We start from the raw sequence: 27,483 nt of genomic DNA, 5'->3' as shown, positions 1-27,483 counted from the left end.
CCATCTGGGAGTTGGTGGTGGAGCAGTTCGAGGATCTCCTGGTGCGGATCCTGCTCCTGGCCGCCTGCATCTCCTTCGTGAGTCCCAGAAACGGCCAAAAATGGCCCAAAAATCCCCAAAAATGGCAAAAAAATTACCTAAAAATGGCCCAAAAAATCCCCCAAAAATGGCCCCAAAATCCCCAAAAATGGCAAAAAAATGCCCAAAAAAATCTCCCCAAAAATGGGGGAAAATCCCCAAAAAATCTCCCCAAAAATGGGGAAAAATCGCCCAAAAATGGCAAAAAATTACCTAAAAATGGCTCAAAAATCCCCCCAAAATGGCAAAAAAAACCCCGAAAATGGCAAAAAAAACCCCAAAAATGGCAAAAAAATGACCTAACAATGGCCCAAAAAATCCCCCAAAAATGGCCCAAAAATCCCCCAAAAATGGCAAAAAAAATCCCCAAAAAATCTCCCCAAAAATGGGGGAAAATCCCCAAAAAATCTCCCCAAAAATGGGGAAAAATCGCCCAAAAATGGCAAAAAAATTACCTTAAAATGGCCCAAAATATCCCCCAAAAATGGCAAAAAATGACCTAAAATTGCCCAAAAAATCCCCCAAAATGGCCCAAAAATGGGAAAAAATCCCCAAAAAATCTCCCCAAAAAATGGGGAAAAAATCCCCAAAAATGAACTAAAAATGGCCCAAAAATCCCCCAAAAATGGCAAAAAAAAAACCCGAAAATGGCAAAAAAAAAAACCCAAAAATGGCAAAAAAATGCCCAAAAATGGGGGGAAATCCCCAAAAAATCTCCCCAAAAATGGGTGAAAAGCGCCCAAAAATGGTAAAAAAAATTACATAAAAATGGCCCAAAAAATCCCCCAAAAATGCCCAAAAAATCTCCCCAAAAATGGGGGAAAATCCCCAAAAAATCTCCCCAAAAATGGGGGGAAATCGCCCAAAAATGGCAAAAAAATTACCTAAAATTGGCCCAAAAATCCCCCAAAAATGGCAAAAAATGACCTAAAATGGCCCAAAAAATCCCCCAAAAATGGCAAAAAAACGACCTAAAATGGCCCAAAAAATCCCCCAAAAATGGCCCAAAAAATCCCCAAAAATGGCCCAAAAAATCCCCCAAAAATGGGGGGAAAATCCCAAAAAATGTCCCCAAAAATGGGGGGAACATCCCCAAAAAATCTCCCCAAAAATGGGGAAAAAATCCCCAAAAATGAACTAAAAATGGCCCAAAAATCCCCCGAAAATGGCAAAAAAAAACCCCAAAAATGGCAAAAAAATCCCCAAAAATGGCCCAAAAAATCCCCCAAAATGGGAGGAAAATTTGGGGATTTTTTGGGGATTTTTGGGAACAATTCTGGGAATTTTTTGGCATTTTTGGGATTTCTGGGTGATTTTTTGGGATTTTTTGGGATTTTTTTCTCTTTTTTTGGGGATTTTTTTGTGGATTTTTTGGGATTTTCGGGATTTTTTGGGATTGTGGGGGTTTTTTTTTGTTTTTTTAGCATTTTTGGGGATTTTTCGGGATTTTTTTCAGGAATTTTTCAGATTTTTTTGCCTTTTTTTTATCTTTTTTTGGTTTTTTTGGGTTTTTTTTGGGATTTTTTAGGATTCTTTGGGGTTTTTTTCGGGATTTTTCAGGATTTTTGGGGAATTTTTTGGGTTATTTGGGGGTTTTTTGGCATTTTTTGGAATTTTTCTGGATTTTCTGGATTTTGGGGGGATTTTTTGGGATTTTTTCAGGATTTTTTTCGGGATTATTTCATCTTTTTTGGGGATTTTTTTTTTCTCTTTTTTTGGGATTTTTTCGGATTTTTTTGGGTTTTTTTGGGGGATTTTTGTTTTTCTTTTTTTGGTTTTTTCGGCATTTTTTGGGATTTTTCTGGATTTTCGGGATTTTCGGGGATTTATTTCAGCATTTCTTCAGCATTTTTTGGAATTTTTTTTCTTTTTTTGGGGATTTTTTTGGGTTTTTTGGGTTTCTTTCTGGATTTTTCGGGATTTCTGGGGGGGATCTTCGGGATTTTGGGTGGAAATCGATGACATTTTTTTGACTTTTTGGGGATTTTTTTGGGGATTTTTGGGGATTTTTGGGGGTTTTTTTTTGGTTTTTTTTGGCATTTTTGGGATTTTTTTCTGGATTTTGGGGATTTTTGGGGAATTTTTTGGGATTTTTCCAGGATTTTTTCAGCATTTTTTGGGATTTTTTTTCTCTTTTTGGGATTTTTTTTTTTTGTTGTTGTTTTTTGGGTTTTTTTTTATTTTCTGGATTTTTGGGGATTTTTGGGGGGATTCTTCGGGATTTTGGGGTTTTCGGGATCCGTCACCGCTGTCCCCGCTGTGCCCTCCCTCCAGGAGCGTCCTTGGGCTGGATTTTGGGTGGAAATCGATGACTTTTTTTAACTTTTCGGGGATTTTTTTTGGGATTTTTTGGGATTTTTGGGGTGGTTTTTTTGGGTTTTTTGGCATTTTTGGGATTTTTTTCTGGATTTTGGGGATTTTTGGGGAATTTTTTTGGGGATTTTTTTCAGGCTTTTTTCAGCATTTTTTCGGATTTTTTGTCTTTTTTTGGGATTTTTTCGGATTTTTTTGGGGGGGTTTTTTTGGGATTTTTTCGGATTTTTTGGGGGTTTTTTGGGGTTTTTTTGATTTTCGGGATTTTTGGGGATTTTTGGGGGGGTTCTTCAGGATTTTGGGGTTTTCGGGATCCGTCACCGCTGTCCCCAAGGTGCTGGCCCGGCTCCAGGAGGGTCCTTGGGCTGGATTTTGGGTGGAAATCGATGACTTTTTTTTGACTTTTTGGGGATTTTTTGGGGGTTTTTTTGGGATTTTTGGGGTTTTTTGGGTTTTTTTTGGCATTTTTGGGATTTTTTCTGGATTTTGGGGATTTTTGGGGAATTTTTTGGGATTTTTCCAGGATTTTTTCAGCATTTTTTGGGATTTTTTTTCTCTTTTTTGGGATTTTTTCTGGATTTTTGGGGGGGTTTTTGGGGTTTTTTTGGATTTTCTGGATTTTTGGGGATTTTTGGGAGGGTTCTTCGGGATTTTGGGGTTTTCGGGATCCGTCCCCGCTGTCCCCAAGGTGCTGGCCCGGCTCCAGGAGGCTCCTTGGGCTGGATTTTGGGTGGAAATCGATGACATTTTTTTAACTTTTCGGGGATTTTTTGGGTGTTTTTTGGGGATTTTTGGGGTTTTTTTGTTTTTTCAGCACTTTTTGGGATTTTTTTGGGATTTTCGGTATTTTTGGGGAATTTTTGGGGGATTTTTTGGGGATTTTTTCAGCATTTTTTCGGATTTTTCTCTTTTTTGGGATTTTTTCGGATTTTTTTGGGGTTTTTTTGGATTTTCGGGATTTTTCGGGATTTTTGGGGGGGTTCTTCGGGATTTTGGGGTTTTCGGGATCCGTCACCGCTGTCCCCGCTGTCCCCAAGGTGCTGGCCTGGTTCGAGGAGGGTGAGGAGACCATCACGGCCTTCGTCGAGCCCTTCGTCATCCTCCTCATCCTCATCGCCAACGCCGTGGTGGGCGTCTGGCAGGTGGGGACACCTGGGCACCTCTGGGGACATTTTGGGACGTTTTGGGAAATTTGGGGACATTTTGGGGGGATTTGGGGGAATTTTGGGACATTTTGGGGACGTCTTGGGAAATTTGGGGACATTTTGGGGGGATTTGGGGGAATTTTGGGACATTTTGGGGACGTCTTGGGAAATTTGGGGACATTTGGGGACATTTTGGGGGAATTTTGGGACATTTTGGGGACGTTTTGGGAAATTTGGGGACATTTGGGGACATTTTGGGGGAATTTTGGGACATTTGGGGACATTTGGGGGGATTTTGGGGATGTTTAAGGAGATCTGAGGACATTTTGGGACATTTGGTGGGGATTTGGGGGAATTTTGGGACATTTTGGGGGGATTTTGGGGGGATTTTGGGGATGTTTGAGGAGATTTGGGGACATTTGGGGATATTTTGGGGACATTTTGGGGACATTTTGGGGACATTTTGGGAAATTTGGGGGGATTTTGGGACGTTTTGGGAAATTTTGGGACATTTTGGGGGGATTTGGGGGAATTTTGGGACATTTTCGGGGGATTTAGGGACATTTTAGGGGGATTTTGGGGGAATTTTGGGGGGGATTTTTGGGGGATTTGGGGAAATTTGGGGACATTTTAGGGGGATTTTGGGGGCATTTTGGGACATTTGGGGGGATTTTGGGGATGTTTAAGGAGATTTGGGGACATTTTGGGACATTTTGGGGGATTTGGGGGAATTTTGGGACATTTTGGGACATTTGGGGACATTTTAGGGGGATTTTGGGGGCATTTTGGGAAATTTGGGGGGATTTTGGGGATGTTTAAGGAGATTTGGGGACATTTTGGGACATTTCGGGGGGATTTTGGGGGGATTTTGGGAAATTTGGGGATATTTTGGGACATTTTGGGGGGATTTGGGGGAATTTTGGGACATTTTAGGGGCATTTAGGGACATTTGGGGGGATTTGGGGGACATTTTGGGACATTTGGGGACATTTTAGGGGGATTTGGGGACATTTTGGGACATTTGGGGGCATTTTGGGGATGTTTGAGGAGATTTGGGGACATTTTGAGACATTTGGGGGGATTTGGGGGAATTTTGGGACATTTTTGGGACATTTGGGGGGATTTTGGGACATTTTGGGGACATTTTTGGGGACATTTATGGGGGATTTAGGGGGATTTTGGGGATGTTTAAGGACATTTGGGGACATTTGGGGACATTTTGGGGGGGTTGGGGGCATTTGGGACATTTTGGGGAAATTTTGGGGACATTTTGGGAAATGTTGGGGACATTTTGGGAAATTTGGGGGAAAATTGGGACATTTTGGAGACATTTTGGGGATATTTTAGGGCGTTTAGGGGGGTTTGGGGACATTTTGGGGAGATTTCAGGGACGTTTAAGGAGATTTGGGGACATTTTGGGGACATTTGGGGACATTTTGGGACATTTGGGGACATTTGGGGTGGATTTTGTGTGAGCTTCGGTGTTCTCGTGCTGTCCTTTGATGACCCCAACGATGTCCCCAGGATGTCTCCAAGGTGTCCCCAAGGTGTCCCCAATGTCCCTGTGATGTCCCCAATGTCCCCAACGATGTCCCCAAGGTGTCCCCAATGATGTCCCCAATGTCCCCAAGATGTCCCCAATGTCCCCAAGATGTCCCCAATGTCCCTGTGATGTCCCCAAGATGTCCCCAAGGTGTCCCCAAGGTGTCCCCAAGGTCCCTTTGGTGTCCCCAGGAGAAGAAGGAACACCAAGAACGCCATCGAGGCGCCCCAGGAGTGTCCCTGTGTGTCCCCCACAATGTCCCCACCGTGTCCCCAATGTCCCTGTGCCGTCTCCGATGTCCCCAAGGTGTCCCCAACGTGTCCCCAACGTGTCCCCAAGGTGTCCCCAACGTGTCCCCGATGTCCCCGCAGGAGCGGAACGCCGAGAACGCCATCGAGGCGCTCAAGGAGTACGAGCCCGAGATGGGCAAGGTTTACCGGAGCGACCGCAAGGCCGTGCAGAGGATCAAGGCCAGGGACCTCGTGCCGGGGGACATCGCCGAGGTGGCAGGTGACACGGGGGACATTGAGGACATCGGGGACATGGGGGACATCGGGGACATGGGGGACATTGGGGACATTGAGGACCTTGAGGACAGGGGGGACATTGAGGACATCGGGGACATCGGGGACATTGAGGACATGGGGGACATGGGGGACATTGAGGACATTGAGGACATTGAGGACATCGGGGACATTGGGGACATTGTGGGACATTGAGGACATGGGGGACATTGAGGACATTGTGGGACATTGTGGGACATTGAGGACATGGGGGACATTGAGGACATTGGGGACATCGAGGACATCGGGGACATTGAGGACATTGTGGGACATTGTGGGACATTGAGGACATCGAGGACATCGGGGACATCGGGGACATCGAGGACATTGGGGTCGTTGTGGGACGTGGGGACATCAGGGGACATGGGGGTCAGGAGGACGTTGAGGGACATCGGGGTCAATTGGGGACCTTGAGGGGACAAAGAGACTTTGGCTCCCAGTTCCCTCCCAGTTCATCCCAGTTCATCCCAGTCCATCCCAGTCCCTCCCAGTCCATCCCAGTCCATCCCAGTCCATCCCAGTCCCTCCCAGTCCATCCCAGTCCATCCCAGTTCATCCCAGTTCCATCCCAGTTCCATCCCAGTCCCTCCCAGTCCATCCCAGTTCATCCCAGTTCATCCCAGTCCATCCCAATTCCCTCCCAGTTCATCCCAGTCCATCCCAGTCCATCCCAGTTCATCCCAGTCCATCCCAGTTCATCCCAGTTCATCCCAGTTCCATCCCAGTTCCATCCCAGTCCCTCCCAGTCCATCCCAGTTCATCCCAGTTCATCCCAGTCCATCCCAGTTCCCTCCCAGTTCATCCCAGTCCATCCCAGTCCATCCCAGTTCATCCCAGTCCATCCCAGTTCATCCCAGTTCCATCCCAGTTCCCTCCCAGTTCCATCCCAGTCCATCCCAATTCATCCCAGTTCATCCCAGTCCATCCCAGTCCATCCCAGTTCATCCCAGTTCCATCCCAGTCCCTCCCAGTTCCCTCCCAGTTTGTCCCAGTTTGTCCCAGTTTGTCCCAGTCCCTCCCAGTTCATCCCAGTCCCTCCCAGTCCCTCCCAGTTTGTCCCAGTTTGTCCCAGTTCATCCCAGTCCATCCCAGTCCATCCCAGTCCATCCCAGTCCCTCCCAGTCCATCCCAGTCCATCCCAGTTCATCCCAGTCCCTCCCAGTCCATCCCAGTTCATCCCAGTCCATCCCAGTCCATCCCAGTTCATCCCAGTTCCATCCCAGTCCCTCCCAGTCCCTCCCAGTTTGTCCCAGTTTGTCCCAGTCCGTCCCAGTCCATCCCAGTCCATCCCAGTCCCTCCCAGTTCATTCCAGTCCATCCCAGTCCCTCCCAGTTCATCCCAGTCCATCCCAGTCCATCCCAGTTCATCCCAGTCCCTCCCAGTCCCTCCCAGTCCCTCCCAGTTTGTCCCAGTTTGTCCCAGTCCCTCCCAGTTCATCCCAGTCCCTCCCAGTTCATCCCAGTCCCTCCCAGTCCCTCCCAGTCCCTCCCAGTTTGTCCCAGTTTGTCCCAGTTTGTCCCAGTCCCTCCCAGTAAGGCCCCGCTCTGTTCCCAGTTGGGGACAAGGTCCCGGCCGACATCCGCATCATCTCCATCAAATCCACCACGCTGCGGGTGGACCAGTCCATCCTTACTGGTTCGTACTGGTTTGAACTGGTTTGGGACTGGGAGGGGGCCGGGCGGGCACTGGGATGAACTGGGAGGGACTGGGAGGGAACTGGGAGGGACTGGGAGGGAACTAAAGGGTTAAAAACGGGGGGAAATCGAGGCTGAAGGGGTTTTTTATCCTGGTCCGTACTGGTTTATACTGGTTCAAACTGGTTTATACTGGTCCATACTGGTTTATACTGGTTCAAACTGGTTTATACTGGTTTATACTGGTTTATACTGGTTTATACGGGTTCAAACTGGTTTATACTGGTTTATACTGGTTCAGACTGGTCCATACTGGTTTATACTGGGATCTCAGTGGGGACTGGGGGGGTTCGCTGTGTCCCAGACTGGTTCATACTGGTTTATACTGGTTTATACTGGTTCAAACTGGTTTATACTGGTTTATACTGGTTTGTACCGGTTTATACTGGTTTATACTGGTTCAAACTGGTTCAGACTGGTTTATACTGGGATCTCAGTGGGGACTGGGGGGGGTTCGCTGTGTCCCAGACTGGTTTATACTGGTTTATACTGGTTTATACTGGTTTATACTGGTTTATACTGGTTTGTACCGGTTTATACTGGTTTATACTGGTTCAAACTGGTTTATACTGGTTTATACCGGTTTGTACCAGTTTATACTGGTTCAAACTGGTCCATACTGGTTTATACTGGGATCTCAGTGGGGCGGTTCGCTGTGTCCCAGACTGGTTTATACTGGTTTATACTGGTTCATACTGGTTCATACTGGTTTATAGTGGTTCATACTGGTTTATACTGGTTCAAACTGGTTCAAACTGGTTTATACCGGTTTGTACCGGTTTGTACTGGTCCGTACTGGTCCATACTGGTTTGTACTGGTGCAGGCGAGTCGGTGTCGGTGATCAAGCACACGGAGCCGGTGCCCGACCCCCGCGCCGTCAACCAGGACAAGAAGAACATGCTGTTCTCGGTGGGTGACGTCATCGGTGACGTCATCGGTGACGTCATCGGCGCGGGGTGGGTCACCCGTGTGACGTCATCGGGGCCACGCCTGCGTGATGTCCCCCCCCACAAAAAAAAAAAATCTCCAAAATTCCACAAAAAACCCCCAAAAAACTCAAAAGAAACCCAAAAAAACACCCCAAAAAAGGCCAAAAAATCTCCAAAAATAACCCCAAAAAAAACTCAAAAAAGGCCAAAAAATCTCCAAAAAACCCCCCAAAAAAACCCCAAAAAAGGCCAAAAAAAATCTCCAAAAATAACCCCAAAAAACCTCGAAAAACCCCCAAATCCCCCAAAAAAACTCCAAAAAACTCCAAAATCCCCCAAAAGCCCACAAAAAAACCCCAAAAGATTTCCAAAAATGACCAAAATCCTCCCAAAAAAACCCCAAAAAAAATCTCAAAAATCTCCAAAAATACCCCCAAAAAAACCCAAAATCCCCCAAAAACCCACAAAAAAACCCCCAAAAGATTTCCAAAAATGACCAAAACCCACCCGAAAACCCCAAAAAATCTCAAAAATCTCCAAAAATCGCCCCAAAAACCCACAGAAAACAAAAAAACCTCCGAAAATTCCCTTGAAATACCCAAAATCCCCACAAAAACCTCCAAAATTTTCCCAAAAACCCCAAAAATCTCCAAAATCACCCCAAAATCCCCTCAAAAAACCCCAAAATCCCCCCAAACACCGCAAAAATAAAAAAAAAACCCAAAGAACCTCCAAAAATCCCCCGAAAACCTCCAAAAAAACCCAAAGAACCTCCAAAAATCCCCCCAAAACACACAAAAAATGCCAAAAAATCTCCAAAAATCTCCAAAATTCCCCCCCAAAAATCTCTTAAAACCCCCAAAAAACCTCCAAAAACCCCAAAATTTCTCCTCAAGCCCCAAAATTTCTCCTCCAAACCCCAAAATTCCTCATCCAAACCCCAAAATTTCTCCTCAAACCCCAAAATTTCTCCTCCAAACCCCAAAATTTTGTGTCCAAACCCCAAAGTTCCTCATCCAAACCCCAAAATTTCTCCTCAAACCCCAAAATTTCTCCTCCAAACCCCAAAATTTCTCCTCAAACCCCAAAATTCTTCATCCAAACCCCAAAATTCCTCATCCAAACCCCAAAATTTCTCCTCAAAACCCCAAAACTTCTCCTCTAGATCCCAAAATTTCTCCTCAAACCCCAAAATTTTGTGTCCAAACCCCAAATTTCACGTCCAAACCCCAAAATTTCTCTTCCATCCCCAAAATTTCTCCTCCGTCCCCAAAATTTTGTGTCCAAACCCCAAAACTTCTCCTCCACACCTCAAAACATTGTCTCGAAACCCCAAAACGACTTCTCCTCCCCGTCCCACCGCCCAGGGCACCAACATCGGGGCGGGCAAGGCCGTGGGCATCGTGGTGGCCACGGGCGTCAACACGGAGATCGGCAAGATCCGCGACGAGATGGCGGCCACCGAGCAGGACAAGACGCCGCTGCAGCAGAAGCTGGACGAGTTCGGCGAGCAGCTCTCCAAGGTCATCTCGCTCATCTGCGTGGCCGTCTGGGCCATCAACATCGGCCACTTCAACGACCCCGTCCACGGCGGCTCCTGGATCCGCGGCGCCATCTACTACTTCAAGATCGCCGTCGCCCTGGCCGTGGCCGCCATCCCTGAAGGTTGGTGGTGGGTGGTGGTGGTGGTGGTGGTGGGGTTTTGGAGATGGTTTGTGGTCGCTCGTGGTCGTTTGTGGACCATCCGTGGTCATTTGTGGGGTTTTGGAGAAGGTTTGTGGTCACTTATGGACCATTTGTGGTCGTTTGTGGGGTTTTGGAGAAGGTTTGTGGTCACTTATGGACCATTCGTGGTCATTTGTAGGGTTTTGGAGATGGTTTCTAGCCATTTATGGACCATTCGTGGTCATTTATGGGGTTTTGGAGAAGGTTTGTGGTCATTTATGGACCATTCGTGGTCATTTGTGGGGTTTTGGAGGTCATTCATGGTCATTTATGGGGTTTTGGAGAATGTTCATGGTCATTTGTGGGGTTTTGGAGGTCATTCATGGTCATTTGTGGGGTTTGGAGAAGGTTCGTGGTCGCTTGTGGTCATTTATGGACCATTTATGGTCATTTGTGGGGTTTTGGAGGTCATTTGTGGTCATTTGAGGGGTTTTGGAGAAGGTTTGTGGTCATTATGGACCATCCATGGTCATTTATGGACCACCCATGGTCATTTATGGACCACCCGTGGTCACTTGCTGCTCTGTGGCCACCACTCGTGGTCACTCGTGGAGCTCTGAACCTCATCCATGGCCACCCCTGGGCTCTCCAGGTGACCCCCACCAGCCTCTGCCCACCACCCTGGTGGCCTTGGTGGCCCTGGTGACCCCGAGATGTCCCCCCCAGGCCTCCCGGCGGTCATCACCACCTGCCTGGCGCTGGGGACGCGCCGCATGGCCAAGAAGAACGCCATCGTCCGCAGCCTGCCCTCCGTGGAGACCCTGGGCTGCACCTCGGTCATCTGCTCCGACAAGACCGGCACGCTGACCACCAACCAGATGTCCGTCTGCAAGGTGGGACCCCAAAAATGCCCCAGAATCCCCAAAATGTCCACGGAGAACCCAAAATGTCCATGGAGAACCCAAAATTGTTCCGTGGGGAACCCAAAATTTCCACCAGGAACCTCAACATTTCCATGGAGAACCCAAAATTTCCTCCAAGAACACCAAAATGTCCATGAGAACCCCAAAATTTCCACCAGGAACATCAAAATGTCCATGGAGAACCCAAAATGCCCATGGAGAACCCCAAATGTCCATGAGAACCCCAAAATGTCAATGGAGAACCTAAAATTTCCACCAGGAACCTCAAAATTTCCATGGAGAACTCAAAATTTCCATGGAGAACCCAAAATGTCCACGAGAACCCAAAACTGTCCCATGGAGAACCCAAAATTCCTCCAGGAACCCCAAAATTCCTTCAGAAGACCCCAAAATTCCACCTGGAACCACAAAACTTCCTCCAAGAACCCCAACATTTCCTCCAGGAGACCCCAGAATTCCTCCAGGAGACCCCAAAATTCCACCGGGAACCCCAAAAATTCCTCCAGGAGACCCCAAAATTTCTCCATGGAAACCCCAAAAGTTCCTCCAGGAGACCCCAAAATTCCACCGGGAACCCCAAAAATTCCTCCAGGAGACCCCAAAATTTCTCCATGGAAACCCCAAAAGTTTCTCCAGGAACCCCAAAATTCCTCCAGGAGACCCCAAAATCTCCATGGAGACCCCAAAAATTCCCCCAGGGACGCCCCAGGAACCTCCCCAGGTGTCCCCAGGTGTCCCCAAAACGTCCCCGTCTGTCCCCAGATGTTCATCATGGACAAGGTGGAGGGCGACGTCTGCTCCCTGAACGAGTTCTCCATCACCGGCTCCACCTACGCCCCCGAGGGAGAAGTGTGAGTCCGAGATGTCCCCAGATGTCACCTCGGGGTCCTCAAATGTCACCTCGGGGTCACCAAAAGCCACCCCGAGAGTTGCGGACCTCCAAAACCTCCTCAAAACCTCCTCAAAACCTCCTCAAAGGTCCTCAGAACCTTCTCAAAGGTCCTCAAAGCTTCTCAGAGGTCCTCAAAACCTTCTCAAATGTCCTCAAAACCTTCTCAGAGGTCCTCAAAACGTTCTCAGAGGTCTTCAGAACCTTCTCAGAGGTCCTCAAAACCTTCTCAAATGTCCTCAGAACCTTCTCAAATGTCCAGAGACCTTCTCAGAGGTCCTCAGAACCTTCTCAGAGGTCCTCAGAACCTCCTCAAATGTCCTCAAAATGTTCTCAAAGGTCCTCAAATCCCACCTGGTGTTCCCAAATGTCACCTGAAGGTCCCCAAATGCCACCCAAGGTCCTCAATGACCCTGATGTCCCCAAAGTCCCCTGATGTCCACCTGGACCCCGATGTCCACCTTGACCCTGATGTCCCTCAACGTTCTCCTGACCCCGATGTCCCCTGATGTCCCCACGTCCCACAATGACCCCAATGTCCCCGATGACCCCTGATGTCCCCTGATGTCCACCATGACCCTGATGTCCACCATGACCCTGATGTCCCCAATGTCCCCTGATGTCCACCTTGGCCCCGATGTCCTCCTTGACCTTGATGTTCCTCAACGTTCTCCTGACCCCGATGTCCTCTTTGACCCCGATGTCCCCAATGTCCCCGATGACCCCTGATGTCCCCTGATGTCCACCATGACCCTGATGTCCCTCAACGTTCTCCTGACCCCAATGTCCACAATGTCTCCGATGTCCTCAGTGTCCCCCGATGTCCACCTTGACCCTGAAGTCTCCTGTGACATCCCTGGTGATGTCCCCTGTGATGTCCACCTTGACCCCGACGATGTCTATGCTGATGTCCACCTTGACCCCTGTGGTGTCCCCTATGATGTCCCCTGTGATGTCCCCTGTGATGTCCACCTTGACCCCTGTGATGTCTCTGGTGATGTCCCCGTGATGTCCACCTTGACCCCGGTGGTGTCCCCGTGATGTCCACCTTGACCCCGGTGGTGTCCTGTGTGATGTCCCCATGATGTCCACCTTGACCCCGGTGGTGTCCCCTGTGATGTCTCTGGTGATGTCTCTGGTGGTGTCCCTGTGATGTCCACCTTGACCCCGGTGATGTCCCCGTGATGTCCCCATGACGTCCACCTTGACCCCGGTGATGTCCCCGTGATGTCCACCTTGACCCCTGTGATGTCTCTGGTGATGTCCCCCATGATGTCCACCTTGACCCCGGTGATGTCCCCTGTGATGTCCCCATGATGTCCACCTTGACCCCGGTGGTGTCCCCTGTGATGTCCCCGTGATGTCCACCTTGACCCCGGTGGTGTCCCCTGTGATGTCCCCATGATGTCCCCTATGATGTCCCCTGTGATGTCCCTGTGATGTCCACCTTGACCCCGATGGTGTCCCCATGATGTCCACCTTGACCCCCGTGATGTCCCCGTGATGTCCACCTTGACCCCGGTGGTGTCCCCTGTGATGTCCCCGTGATGTCCACCTTGACCCCTGTGATGTCCCCTGTGATGTCCACCTTGACCCCGGTGATGTCCCCGTGATGTCCACCTTGACCCCGGTGGTGTCCCCTGTGATGTCTCTGGTGATGTCCCCGTGATGTCCACCTTGACCCCGGTGGTGTCCCCATGATGTCTACCTTGACCCCGGTGATGTCCCCTGTGATGTCCCCGTGATGTCCACCTTGACCCCGGTGGTGTCCTGTGTGATGTCCCCGTGATGTCCCCTGTGATGTCCCCTATGATGTCCACCTTGACCCCGGTGGTGTCCCCTGTGATGTCTCTGGTGATGTCCCCATGATGTCCACCTTGACCCCTGTGATGTCTCTGGTGGTGTCCCCATGATGTCCACCTTGACCCCGGTGATGTCCCCGTGATGTCCACCTTGACCCGGTGATGTCCCCGTGATGTCCCCGTGATGTCCACCTTGACCCGGTGATGTCCCCGTGATGTCCCCGTGATGTCCACCTTGACCCCTGTGATGTCCCCATGATGTCCACCTTGACCCCGGTGGTGTCCCCGTGGTGTCCACCTTGACCCCTGTGATGTCCCCTGTGATGTCCCCTGTGATGTCCCCTATGATGTCCACCTTGACCCCGGTGGTGTCCCCTGTGATGTCTCTGGTGATGTCTCTGGTGATGTCCCCGTGATGTCCACCTTGACCCCGGTGATGTCCCCGTGATGTCCACCTTGACCCCTGTGATGTCCCCTGTGATGTCCCCATGATGTCCCCGTGATGTCCACCTTGACCCCGGTGGTGTCCCCTGTGATGTCTCTGGTGATGTCCCCGTGATGTCCACCTTGACCCTGGTGGTGTCCCCTGTGATGTCCCCGTGATGTCCACCTTGACCCCCGTGATGTCTCTGGTGATGTCCCCGTGATGTCCACCTTGACCCCGGTGGTGTCCCCTGTGATGTCCCCATGATGTCCACCTTGACCCCGGTGGTGTCCCTGTGATGTCCCCTGTGATGTCTCTGGTGATGTCCCCCATGATGTCCACCTTGACCCGGTGGTGTCCTGTGTGATGTCCCCGTGATGTCCCCTGTGATGTCCCCATGATGTCCACCTTGACCCCTGTGATGTCCCCGTGATGTCCCCATGATGTCCACCTTGACCCGGTGGTGTCCCCGTGGTGTCCCCATGATGTCCACCTTGACCCCGTGGTGTCCCTGTGATGTCTCTGGTGATGTCTCTGGTGATGTCCCCGTGATGTCCACCTTGACCCCAGTGGTGTCCCCTGTGATGTCCCCTGTGATGTCCCCTATGATGTCCCCTGTGATGTCTCTGGTGATGTCCCCCTGATGTCCACCTTGACCCCGGTGATGTCCTGTGTGATGTCCCCGTGATGTCCCCTGTGATGTCCCCATGATGTCCACCTTGACCCCTGTGATGTCCCCCATGATGTCCACCTTGACCCCTGTGATGTCCCCGTGATGTCCCCTGTGATGTCCACCTTGACCCCTGTGATGTCCCCGTGATGTCCCCTGTGATGTCCACCTTGACCCCTGTGATGTCCCCGTGATGTCCCCATGATGTCCACCTTGACCCGGTGGTGTCCCCGTGGTGTCCCCAGGCTGAAGCAGGAGCGGCCGGTCAAGGCGGGTCAGTTCGATGGCCTGGTGGAGCTGGCCACCATCTGCGCCCTCTGCAACGACTCCTCGCTGGACTACAACGAGGTGACAGCCGCGGCCACCCGGGCCACCACCGGGGCCACCCGGGCCACCTGGGCCACCACCAGGGCCACCTGGGACACCTGGGTCACCTGGGCCACCTGGGCCACCTGGGACACCTGGGACACCTGGGCCACCACTGGGGCCACCTGTGTCACCTGGGCCACCACCAGGGCCACCTGGGCCACCTGGGTCACCTGGGACACCTGGGCCACCTGGGCCACCACCGGGGCCACCTGGGCCACCTGGGTCACCTGGGACACCTGGGCCACCACTGGGGCCACCTGTGGGTCACCTGGGTCACCTGGGACACCTGGGCCATCACTGGGGCCACCTGGGCCACCCGGGCCACCACCGGGGCCACCTGTGGGTCACCTGGGTCATTTGTGTCACCTGGGCCACCACTGGGGCCACCTGTGTCACCTGGGCCACCTGTGGGACTCCTGTGGGTCACCTGTGGGTCACCTGTGGGTCACCTGGGCCACCACTGGGGTCATATGGGTCATCTGGGCCACCTGGGCCACCACCGGGGTCACCTGGGCCACCTGTGGGTCACCTGGGCCACCTGTGGGTCACCTGTGGGTCACCTGTGGGTCACCTGGGTCACCTGGGCCACCACCGGGGTCATCTGGGTCATCTATGTCCCCTGGGCCACCTGTGGGTCACCTGGGCCACCTGTGGGCCACCTGGGCCACCTGGGCCACCACCAGGGTCATCTGGGCCACCAGCTGGATTATCTGGGTCATCTGTGTCACCTGGGCCACCAACTGGGACACCTGGGCCACCTGGGTCATCTGGGCCACCTGGGCCATCTGTGGGTCACCTGTGGGTCACCTGGGCCACCCGGCCCACCTGGGCCACCACTGGGGTCATCTGGGCCACCAACTGGGACAGCTGGGTCACCTGGGCCACCACCGGGGTCACCTGGGCCACCTCCAGGTGTCCCCAGCCCCCTGGGGCTGTGCTCACCTGTCCCAGCTGGCCCCCGTCGTGTCCCTCAGGCCAAGGGTGTCTACGAGAAGGTCGGCGAGGCCACCGAGACGGCGCTGACCTGCCTGGTGGAGAAGATGAACGTCTTCAACACCGACGTCCGGAGCCTGTCCAAGGTGGAGCGCGCCAACGCCTGCAACGCCGTGAGTGTCACCTGGGCCACCAGCTGTCCCACCTGGGCCACCACCTGTCTCACCTGGGCCACCACCTGGGCCACCAGGAGAACCTCCCATTGTCAACTTGTCCGTGGTTCCTCTGGTTCTCCTCGTGTTCCTGGTGTCACCTGGGCCACCAGCTGTCCCACCTGGGCCACCACCCAGGCCACCACCCAAGCCACCTTCTGGGCCACCTGGGCCACCTGGAGAACCTCCTATTGTCACCTTGTCCATGGTTCTTCTGGTTCTCCTCGTGTTCCTGGTGTCACCTGGGTCACCAGCTGTCCCACCTGGACCACCAGCTGGGCCACCACCTGGGCCACCACCTGGGCCACCACCCAAGCCACCTTCTGGGCCACCTGGGCCACCTGGAGAACCTCCCATTGTCACCTTGTCCGTGGTTCTTCTGGTTCTCCTCGTGTTCCTGGTGTCACCTGGGTGACCACCTGGGTCACCTTCTGGGCCACCACCTGTCCCACCTTCTGGGCCACCTGGGCCACCTGGAGAACCTCCCGTTGTCACCTTGTCCATGGTTGCCCCCATTGTCTCCACCACGAGTCCAGAACCTGTCCGAGGTCACCTGTGTCACCTGTGTCACCTTCTGGGCCACCTGGGCCACCACCTGGGCCACCTTCTGGGCCACCGGTGCCACCTGAGCTGTCCCACCTGCCCAGGTGATCAAGCAGCTGATGAAGAAGGAGTTCACGCTGGAGTTCTCCAGGGACAGGAAGTCCATGTCGGTCTTCTGCTCGCCGGCCAAGGCCTCGCGCGCCGCCGTGGGCAACAAGATGTTCGTCAAGGTGGGCCACCCGGGGGAGGTCACCTGGAGGTCACCTGGAGGTCACCTGGGTCCCACCACCCCATGACCATGTCCCATCACCTCAAACCTTCTCCAGCCTCCATCCCCCCACCCCAAACGTTGGTCCCACCACCCCAAACCTTCTCCAACCTCCATCCCACCACCCCAAACGTTGGTCCCACCACCCCAAACCTTCTCCAAACTCCATCCCACCACCCCATGACCATGTCCCACCACCCCAAACCTTCTCCAAACTCCATCCCACCACCCCAAACCTTCTCCAACCTCCATCCCACCACCCCATGACCATGTCCCACCACTCCAAACCTTCTCCAACCTTGGTCCCACCACCCAAACCTTCTCCAACCTTGGTCCCACCACCCCATGACCATATCCCACCACCCCAAACCTTCTCCAACCTCCATCCCACCACCCCAAACCTTCTCCAACCTCCATCCCACCACCCCAAACCTTCTCCAACCTCCATCCCACCACCCAAACCTTCTCCAACCTTGGTCCCACCACCCCATGACCATGTCCCACCACCCCAAACCTTCTCCAGCCTCCATCCCACCACCCCAAACCTTCTCCAACCTCCCGTGTCCCACCGCAGGGCGCCCCCGAGGGCGTCATCGACCGCTGCAACTACGTCCGGGTGGGCACCACGCGGGTGCCGCTGACGCCGGCGGTCAAGGAGAAGATCCAGAGCGTCATCAAGGAGTGGGGCACGGGCAGGGACACCCTGCGCTGCCTGGCCCTGGCCACCCGCGACACCCCGCCCAAGAAGGAGGACATGGTCCTCGAGGACTCCTCCAAGTTCGCCGAGTACGAGGTCAGTGGCCCCGAGGTGTCCCATGGGTGGTGGGACCTCATTTTGGGGTGGTGGGATCTTCATTTTGGGTGGTGGGACCTCAGTTTGGGTGGTGGGATCTTCATTTTGGGGTGGTGGGACCTTGGTTGGGGTGGTGGGACCTTGGTTGGGGTGGTGGGACCTCATTTTGGGGTGGTGGGACCTCATTTTGGGGTGGTGGGACCTTGGTTGGGGTGGTGGGACCTTGTTTTTGGTGATGGGACCTCATTTTGGGGTGATGGGACCTTGGTTGGGGTGGTGGGACCTTGGTTGGGGTGGTGGGACCTGGGTTTGGGGAGATCTCTGGTCCTTTTGGGGTCCTTGCCTCTGTAGGAACACCTGGAACCTTCTCTGGGGTCTTCAGGAGGTCTCCATGACCTCCAATCCTCTTTTTTTTTGGGTTTTTGTGGTCTCCAAACCCCATTTTTGGAGATTCCTGGTCCTCCAGGACCTCCAAACCTTTACTTTTGGACTTCCCTGGTCCCACCACAACCTCCACACCCCATTTTTGGTGGTTCCTGGTCCTCCACGACCTCCAAATCTTCATTTTTGGAGGTTCCTGGTCCTCCACGACCTCCAAACCCCATTTTTTTGGGTTTCTCTTCCTTGATGTCCTCCAAAACTTCATTTTTGATCTTCCCTGGTTGTCCATGACCTCCAAACCTTAATTTTTGGGGGGTTTCTGGGACTCCACGATCTCCAAACCCCATTTTTGGAGGTTCCTGCTCCCACCACGACCTCCAAACCCCATTTTTGGAGGTTCCTCTTCCTTGATGATCTCCAGAACTTCACTTTCTGGTCTTCCCTGGTCCCACCACCACCTCCAACCCCATCTCCTGACCTCCCCAGACCGACCTGACCTTCGTGGGCTGCGTGGGCATGCTGGACCCTCCACGCAAGGAGGTGATGGGCTCCATCCGGCTGTGCCGCGACGCCGGCATCCGCGTCATCATGATCACCGGCGACAACAAGGGCACGGCCATCGCCATCTGCCGCCGCATCGGCATCTTCGGCGAGGACGAGGAGGTCACCGGCCGCGCCTACACCGGCCGCGAGTTCGACGACCTGCCGCTGTCCGAGCAGCGCGAGGCCTGCCGCCGCGCCTGCTGCTTCGCCCGCGTCGAGCCCACCCACAAGTCCAAGATCGTGGAGTTCCTGCAGTCCTTCGACGAGATCACCGCCATGGTGAGGAGGAACCTGGTGGCGGTGGTGGGGGACGTGGTTATGGAGGTCCACCATGGGGTATGAGAGGGTTTGGGTGCGGTTTTGGAGGTCAGCCACGGGTTTGTGGGGGTTTATGGTGAAAAGTTGTTGGTGGACGTGGTTATGGAGGTCCACCATGGGGTATGAGAGGGTTTGGGTGCAGTTTTGGAGGTCAGCCACGGGTTTGTGGGGGTTTATGGTCCAAAGTTGTTGGTGGACGTGGTTATGGAAGTCCACCATGGGTATGAGAGGGTTTGGGTGCAGTTTTGGAGGTCTAACGTGGGTTTATGGGGGGAAGGGGTTGGAAGTTGTTGATGGACGTGGTTATGGAGGTCCAACTCCACCAACTTTTGAGCTTCCACCAAGGCCTTTTGACGTAGTTTTGGAGTCCCACCACCCATCCAACCCCACATCGCCTGCTTTTCTCGCCCCTCAGACCGGCGACGGCGTCAACGACGCGCCGGCGCTGAAGAAGGCCGAGATCGGCATCGCCATGGGCTCGGGCACGGCCGTGGCCAAGACGGCCTCGGAGATGGTCCTGGCCGACGACAACTTCTCCACCATCGTGGCCGCCGTGGAGGAGGGCAGGGCCATCTACAACAACATGAAGCAGTTCATCCGCTACCTCATCTCCTCCAACGTGGGCGAGGTCGTCTGGTGAGCGCCCAGTCTGGACCAGTTTGGACCGGTCTCCGGACCGGTCTGGACCAGTTTGGACCAGTTTGGACCGGTTCAGAGCGGTCGGCGCCGTCTTCTCGCCCGGAGTTGGGAGCTGCTCGCTTGGGGCTTCACCCGGCTCGGGCTCGCTCGGGGCCCAGTTCGGCCCAGTTTGGACCAGTTTGGGCCAGTTTGGGCCAGTCCATCCCAGTCCATCCCAGTTTATCCCAGTTCATCCCAGTCCCTCCCAGTTCAATCCCAGTCCCTCCCAGTCCATCCCAGTCCCTCCCAGTCCATCCCAGTTCCTCCCAGTTCCATCCCAGTTCATCCCAGTCCATCCCAGTCCATCCCAGTCCATCCCAGTCCATCCCAGTTTGACCCAGTCCCCTCCCAGTCCATCCCAGTCCCTCCCAGTCCCTCCCAGTCCATCCCAGTTCATCCCAGTTTGTCCCAGTCCATCCCAGGTCCATCCCAGTCCCTCCCAGTCCATCCCAGTTCCTCCCAGTTCCATCCCAGTCCATCCCAGTCCATCCCAGTTCCCTCCCAGTCCCTCCCAGTCCCTCCCAGTTCATCCCAGTCCCTCCCAGTCCATCCCAGTCCCTCCCAGTTCATCCCAGTCCATCCCAGTCCCTCCCAGTTTGTCCCAGTTCCCTCCCAGTCCATCCCAGTCCATCCCAGTTCCATCCCAGTCCATCCCAGTCCATCCCAGTTTGACCCAGTTCCCTCCCAGTCCCTCCCAGTCCATCCCAGTCCATCCCAGTCCCTCCCAGTTTGTCCCAGTTCCCTCCCACTCCATCCCAGTCCCCTCCCAGTCCCTCCCACTCCATCCCAGTCCATCCCAGTCCATCCCAGTTCCCTCCCAGTCCATCCCAGTCCATCCCAGTTCCATCCCAGTTCCCTCCCAGTCCATCCCAGTCCCTCCCAGTCCATCCCAGTCCCTCCCAGTTCCATCCCAGTCCCTCCCAGTTCATCCCAGTTCCATCCCAGTCCCTCCCAGTCCCTCCCAGTCCCTCCCAGTCCATCCCAGTCCATCCCAGTTCCATCCCAGTTCCCTCCCAGTCCCTCCCAGTCCCTCCCAGTCCCTCCCAGTTTGACCCAGTCCCTCCCCGTCCCCTCCCAGTATCTTCCTGACGGCGGCGCTGGGCCTGCCCGAGGCGCTGATCCCGGTGCAGCTGCTCTGGGTCAACCTGGTGACCGATGGCCTCCCGGCCACCGCGCTGGGCTTCAACCCGCCCGACCTGGACATCATGGACAAGCCACCGCGCAGCCCCAAGGAGCCGCTCATCTCCGGCTGGCTCTTCTTCCGCTACCTGGCCATCGGAGGTGAGGACACGCCCGCTGGTGGTGGTGGTGGCCACCTGGAATGGGGTGGTGGCCACGCCGCGGTCGCTCGAGGTCAGCCACGGGGGGTGTCTGTGGAGAGGGGTGGTGGGGGAGGGTTGTGGAGGTGAGGGGGAGGCGTCAGAAGAGGACGTGGTGGAGCTCGGAGAGCGGCTGGGGAACTCAAAAAAGCGGCTGGAGAACCCCAAAAAACACCTGGAGACCCCAGAATAATGTCTGGAGAGCCCAAAAAACATCTGGAAACCCCAAAAAGGCCTGGGAACCCCAAAAGAACTATGTGGTGGATCACAAAAACCACCTGGAGACCCCAAAAAATGTCTGGGAACTCCAAAAAATGTCTGGGAACCCCAAAAAATCACGTGGTGGATCACAAAAACCACCTGGAGATCCCCAAAACCCACCTGGAGACCCCAAAAAATGTCTGGGAACCCAAAAAAAAACACGTGGTGGATTACAAGAACATCTGGAGACCTCAGAAAACCTTCCGGAGACACCAAAAAAAGTCTGGAAACCCCAAAAAACCACCTGTAGACACCAAAAAACCACCTGGAGGTCCCAAAAAGCATCTGGGAACCCCAAAAAAAACACCTGTAGACACCAAAAAACCACCTGGAGGTCCCAAAAAGCATCTGGGAACCCCAAAAAAACACCTGTAGACACCAAAAAAACCACCTGGAGGTCCCAAAAAGCATCTGGGAACCCCAAAAAAATCTAGGAACCCCAAAAAACCACTTGGAGATCCCAAAAAACCACGTGGTGGAGCCCAAAAAGTCAATTTGAGGAGGTCAGGAGAAGGTTCTTTGAAGAGCCATTTGGAGGAGCCCAAAAAACCATCTGGACACCCAAAAAAACCCACCTGGAGATCCCAAAGAACCACCTGGAGACACCAAAAAATGTCTAGGAACCCCAAAAAAACACATGGTGGATCACAAAAGTCACCTGGAGATCCCAAAAAACATCTGGGAACCCCAAAAACCCACCTGGGGACCCCAAAAAACCACCTTGAGACCCCCAGGGAGAAGGTTTCTTGAGGAACCTCGTGGGGAACACCTTGAGAACCTCATGGAACCACCCGGATGCCCCCAAAAACCACCTGAAACCCCCCAAAAAACCACCTGGAGACCTCAAAAAACCACCTGGAGACCTCAAAAATCCACCTGGAGACCCTCAAGATGGCCCCTTGGACACCCCCAGGTGTCCCCAGTTGTCCCCAACCCCTCCCCCGTTTGTCCCCCCCCCAGGCTACGTCGGGGCCGCCACGGTGGGAGCGGCCGCCTGGTGGTTCCTCTTCGCTGAGGATGGACCCAACGTCAGCTACCACCAGCTGGTGAGTCCCCGAGTGTCCCCGAGTGTCCTCGAGTGTCCTCCAGGTGTCCTCGAGGTGTCCTCGAGGTGACCCCGATGTCCCCAATGTCCCCCCAGACCCACTTCATGCAGTGCTCCGAGCACAACGTGGACTTCGAGGGGCTGGACTGCGACATCTTCGAGTCGCCGGTGCCGATGACGATGGCGCTGTCGGTGCTGGTGACCATCGAGATGTGCAACGCCCTCAACAGGTGAGGGGCGTGGTCACTGCGGTCATCTTCATCGTGGTCACCATGGTCATTGTCACCTCTGTCAGTCGTTGTTGTGGTGGTCATCATTGTCATGGTCATTGTGGTCATCGTGGTCATCATGGTCATGGTTGTGGTCATGGTCATCATGGTCATGGTTGTCATGATCATGGTTGTGGTCATGGTCATCATGGTCATTGTGATGGCCATCGAGATGTGCAATGCCCTCAACAGGTGAGGGGCCTGGTCACCGCGGTCATCTTCATCGTGGTCACCATGGTCATTGTCACCTCTGTCATTGTCGTTGTGGTGGTCATCACTGTCATGGTCATAGTGGTCATCGTGGTCATCATGATCATGGTTGTGGTCATGGTCATCATGGTCATGGTCGTCATGATCATGGTTGTGGTCATGGTCATCATGGTCATTGTGATGGCCATCGAGATGTGCAATGCCCTCAACAGGTGAGGGGCCTGGTCACCGCGGTCATCTTCATCGTGGTCACCATGGTCATTGTCACCTCTGTCATTGTCGTTGTGGTGGTCATCACTGTCATGGTCATAGTGGTCATCGTGGTCATCATGATCATGGTTGTGGTCATGGTCATCATGGTCATGGTCGTCATGATCATGGTTGTGGTCATGGTCATCATGGTCATTGTGGTGGCCATCGAGATGTGCAACGCCCTCAACAGGTGAGGGACATGGTCACCGTGGTCATCTTCGTCGGGGTCACCATGGTCATTGTCACCTCTGTCATTGTCGTTGTGGTGGTCATCATTGTCATGGTCATCGTGGTCATCATGGTCATCATGATCATGGTTGTGGTCATGGTCATCATGGCATTCTCATAATGGTGCCCACCGAGATGTCCAACGCCCTCAACAGATAACGGCATTGTCACCATGGTCACCATTGTCATCGTCACCATCATTGTGCCCCCACCCTGTGGTGACCTCCTCAATGTCCTCAATGTCCCTATGGTCACCTCGGTGTCCCCGATGTCCCCATGGTCACCTCGGTGTCCCCGATGTCCCCAACCTCTCCAAGAACCCTAGCCCAGATACCACCATGGGAGAACATCTGGCTGACGGGCCCTGTCCACCCCTGATGTCCCTGATGTCACCAATGTTCCCAATGTCCCCATGGTCACCTCAATGTCCCCATGGTCACCTCGATGTCCCTGATGTCCCCATGGTCACCTCGGTGTCCCCGATGTCCCCAACCTCTCCAAGAACCCCAGCCCAGATACCACCATGGGAGAACATCTGGCTGATGGGCCCTGTCCACCCCGATGTCCCCATTGTCCCCGATGTCCCCATGGTCACCCCGGTGTCCCCGATGTCCCCAGCCTGTCTGAGAACCAGTCACTGGCCCGGATGCCACCATGGGTGAACATCTGGCTGATGGGCTCCATCTGCCTCTCCATGTCCCTGCACTTCGTCATCCTCTACATCGACCCCCTGCCCGTAAGAGGGGACACCGGGGGGACACCGCGGGGGTGGTGGCCTTGGGGACGTTGGGGTGGTGGTCATCAAACCGGTGGTCATTGGGTTGGTGGTCATTGGGTTGGTGGTCATCGGGTTGGTGGTCATTGATGGTCATTGGGTTGTGGTCATTGGGTTGGTGGCCATGGGCTTGGTGGTCATTGGGTTGGTGGCCATGGGCTTGGTGGTCATTGGGTTGGTGGTCATTGGTGGTCATTGGGTTGGTGGCCTTGGGGACGTTGGGGTGGTGGTCATCAAACTGGTGGTCACTGAGGTGGTGGTCATTGGGTTGGTGGTCATTGGGAGGTGGTCATCAGGTTGGTGGTCATCAAGCTGGTGGTCATTGGGTTGATGGTCATTGGTGGTCATTGGGGTGGTGGTCATCAGGTTGGTGGACATTGGGTTGGTGGCCATTGGGTTGGTGGTCATCAAGCTGGTGGTCATCAAGCTGGTGGTCATTGGGCTGGAGGCCATGGGGACATTGGATTGGTGACCACCAAGACAGCGACCATTGACCTTGAGTGACCACTGGGTTCGATGACCACGGGTGGGCTCTGCTGACCACGGGTGGGCTCTGGTGGCCACAAGGTTTCTCTGGTGGCCACGGTGGTGGCCCGGGAGGAGGTCCCAGCCGTGTCCCCCGGTGTCTCCAGATGATCTTCAAGCTGACGCCGCTGTCGCTGACCCATTGGCTGATGGTCATCAAGATCTCGTTCCCGGTCATTCTGCTGGACGAGGCCCTCAAGTTCATCGCCAGGAACTACCTGGAGGGTGAGGAGGTGGCCCGGCCACCTCGGGGTGTCCCCATGTCCCCTCCTGACCCCCCTCGGGGTCACCTCCACCCTTTGTGGTCACCTCCATCATGGCCAGGTGACCTTGGCCATCTCCACCATCTCCTGGTCACCTCCATGGTCACCTCCCTGTCCCCTTGACCATCATCTCCAGGTCATCTCCATGGTCACCACAATGGTCACCTCCATGGTCATCTCCATGGTCACCTCCCTGTCCCCTTGACCATCATCTCCATGGTCACCTCCATGGTCATCTCCGTGGTCCGTGGTCACCTCCGTGGTCACCTCCATGGTCACCTCCATGCCCTCCCTGTCCCCTTGACCATCTCCTGGTGACCGTGACCATCTCCTGGTCACCTCCATGGTCACCTCCTGGTCCATGGTCACCTCCTAGTCATCTCCCCATCCCCTTGACCATCTCCATGGTCACCTCCTGGTCCCCCCATGGTCACCTCCTGGTCCATGGTCACCTCCTGGTCACCCCATGGTCACCTCCTGGTCCATGGTGACCTCCTGGTCACCCCATGGTCACCTCCTGGTCCATGGTCACCTCCTGGTCACCCCATGGTCACCTCCTGGTCCATGGTCACCTCCTGGTCACCTCCTGGTCACCCCATGGTCCCCATGGTCCCCTGTGTCCCCTCCCCCCTCTCATCTCCATCTTCTCGTCCCCAGCGTGACCCCGCCCGGGCCCGGCACCGCCCGCAGGTACCCAGGGGTCACCTCGGGGTCACCTCAGTGTCACCTCAGTGTCATTGTCACCTCAGTGTCATTGTCACCTCAGTGTCACCTCGGTGTCACCTCGGGGTCACCTCAGTGTCACCTCAGTGTCATTGTCACCCCGTGGTCACCTCAGTGTCACCTCGGTGTCATTGTCACCTCGGGGTCACCTCAGTGTCACCTCAGTGTCATTGTCACCTCAGTGTCATTGTCACCTCAGTGTCACCATTGTCACCTCAGTGTCACCTTGGGGTCACCAGTGTCACCTCAGTGTCACCTCAGTGCCACCATTGTCACCTCATTGTCAGTGTCACCTCTGTGTCACCTCAGTGTCACCTTGGGGTCACCTCTGTGTCACCTCCTTGTCATTGTCACCTCTGTGTCACCAGTGTCACCTCTGTGTCACCTCTGTGTCACCAGTGTCACCTCGGTGTCACCTCCTTGTCATTGTCACCTCAGTGTCACCTTGGGGTCACCTCCTTGTCACCAGTGTCACCTCGGTGTCACCTCTGTGTCACCTCCTTGTCACCAGTGTCACCTCAGTGTCACCTCTGTGTCACCTCCTTGTCACCAGTGTCACCTCGGTGTCACCTCGTCATTGTCACCTCAGTGTCAGCTCTGTGTCACCTCAGTGTCACCTCTGTGTCACCTCCTTGTCATTGTCACCTCAGTGTCACCTCGGTGCCACCTCAGTGTCACCTCAGTGCCACCATTGTCACCTCATTGTCATTGTCACCTCAGTGCCACCAGTGTCACCTCAGTGTCACCTCGGTGTTATTGTCACCTCATTGTCACCTCAGTGTCACCTCAGTGCCACCATTGTCACCTCTGTGTCACCAGTGCCACCAGTGTCACCTCGGTGTCACCTCAATGTCACCTCTGTCACCTCGGTGTCACCATTGTCACCTCAATGTCGCCATTGTCACCTTGGTGCCACCTGTGGCACCTCGGTGTCACCTCCCTGCCATGGTGACCTCACTGCCACCCCCATGACGTCACTGCCACCCCATGACATCACTGTCACCTCATTGTCACTGTCGCCACATGTGATGTCACCGTCACCTCCCTGTGACATCATTGTCACTCCTATGACATCACTGTCACCCCCATGACATCATTTTCACCACCCTGTGATGTCACTGTCACCCCATGACGTCATTTTCACCTCCCTGTGACGTCACTGTCACCCCATGACGTCATTTTCACCTCCCTGTGATGTCATTGTCACCTCATGTGACGTCACTGTCACCCCATGACGTCACTGTCACCCCAATGATGTCACTGTCGCCCCCCTGTAACGTCACTGTCACCCCCATGACGTCATCTTCACCCCTATGACGTCACTGTCACCCCTTGTGACGTCACCGTCACCCCGATGACGTCACCGTCCCCTCATCGTCACCATCCCCCCCCCCTCTTTTTGTCCCCCTCATGTGACACCACTGGGGGGGGGGGTGTGGAGTGGAGGGGAGGTGGGCGGGGCAAACCCCTCCCCTCGGTGACATCACCCCCGCGGCGACGTCACCCCCCCGATGACGTCGCCGCGATGACGTCACCTCCGCCCCCTCCCCCCCTTCCCGCAGCGGACGAGCCCACCCGGAAGCAGCGGCGGCCATGACACCTCGGGGACGACTTTGGGGACACCCACCCCCCCCCCCAACCCCCAAAATATTTTGGGGAGGGGGGGCGTGGCCAACATTAGCCCCTCCCCCACCTCGACTCGACCCCCTCCCCCTCAAAACCCGCCCCTCCCCCACCCCCCAACCTCCACCACCCGGGGGGGGGGGTGGGGGGGTTTTGGGGTCGCCCCCTGCAGTGGGGCCACCCCCCCCCAAAAAAAACAACCCCCCCACCCCAAAATGTTGGGGAGGGGGCGTGGCCAGTATTGGCCCCTCCCCTTTCCACCCCTCCCCCCTCAAATCCGCCCCTCCCCTCACCCCCCAAACTCCACCCCCC

General features: G+C 54.4%; 1 protein-coding gene across 1 annotated transcript; it reads left to right on the top strand.

The window, feature by feature from the left end:
- Nucleotides 1–24,963, top strand: ATP2A1 (ATPase sarcoplasmic/endoplasmic reticulum Ca2+ transporting 1). The gene is made up of 19 exons (XM_068178514.1): nucleotides 1–77; nucleotides 3,429–3,533; nucleotides 5,451–5,589; nucleotides 7,198–7,278; nucleotides 8,162–8,247; nucleotides 9,635–9,932; nucleotides 10,659–10,825; nucleotides 11,618–11,706; nucleotides 14,886–14,988; nucleotides 15,984–16,115; nucleotides 16,802–16,927; nucleotides 17,540–17,758; nucleotides 18,626–18,961; nucleotides 19,416–19,636; nucleotides 20,757–20,959; nucleotides 22,219–22,304; nucleotides 22,400–22,533; nucleotides 23,881–23,998; nucleotides 24,670–24,963. The coding sequence occupies exons 3-19, from the start codon at nucleotides 5,502–5,504 to the stop codon at nucleotides 24,946–24,948; spliced, it is 2,766 nt and encodes a 921-aa protein (XP_068034615.1). The 5' UTR covers nucleotides 1–77; nucleotides 3,429–3,533; nucleotides 5,451–5,501; the 3' UTR covers nucleotides 24,949–24,963.
- The last annotated feature ends 2,520 nt before the right edge of the window (nucleotides 24,964–27,483 follow it).

The sequence above is a fragment of the Anomalospiza imberbis genome, unplaced genomic scaffold (genome assembly GCF_031753505.1).
Source record: "Anomalospiza imberbis isolate Cuckoo-Finch-1a 21T00152 unplaced genomic scaffold, ASM3175350v1 scaffold_468, whole genome shotgun sequence".
In the NCBI taxonomy this organism is placed as follows: domain Eukaryota; kingdom Metazoa; phylum Chordata; class Aves; order Passeriformes; family Viduidae; genus Anomalospiza; species Anomalospiza imberbis.
Note: the sequence above shows the minus strand (reverse complement) of the source record. Positions and strands in the feature narration are given on the sequence as shown.

Excerpts from the sequence above, each read along its gene's own strand:
- ATP2A1 (XM_068178514.1), top strand. The coding sequence starts at position 5,502 with ATGGGCAAGGTTTACCGGAGCGACCGCAAGGCCGTGCAGAGGATCAAG. Across the intron at positions 5,590-7,197 it reads GGACATCGCCGAGGTGGCAG|TTGGGGACAAGGTCCCGGCC; the intron begins GTGACACGGGGG and ends CTCTGTTCCCAG. Across the intron at positions 20,960-22,218 it reads CCGCTACCTGGCCATCGGAG|GCTACGTCGGGGCCGCCACG; the intron begins GTGAGGACACGC and ends TCCCCCCCCCAG.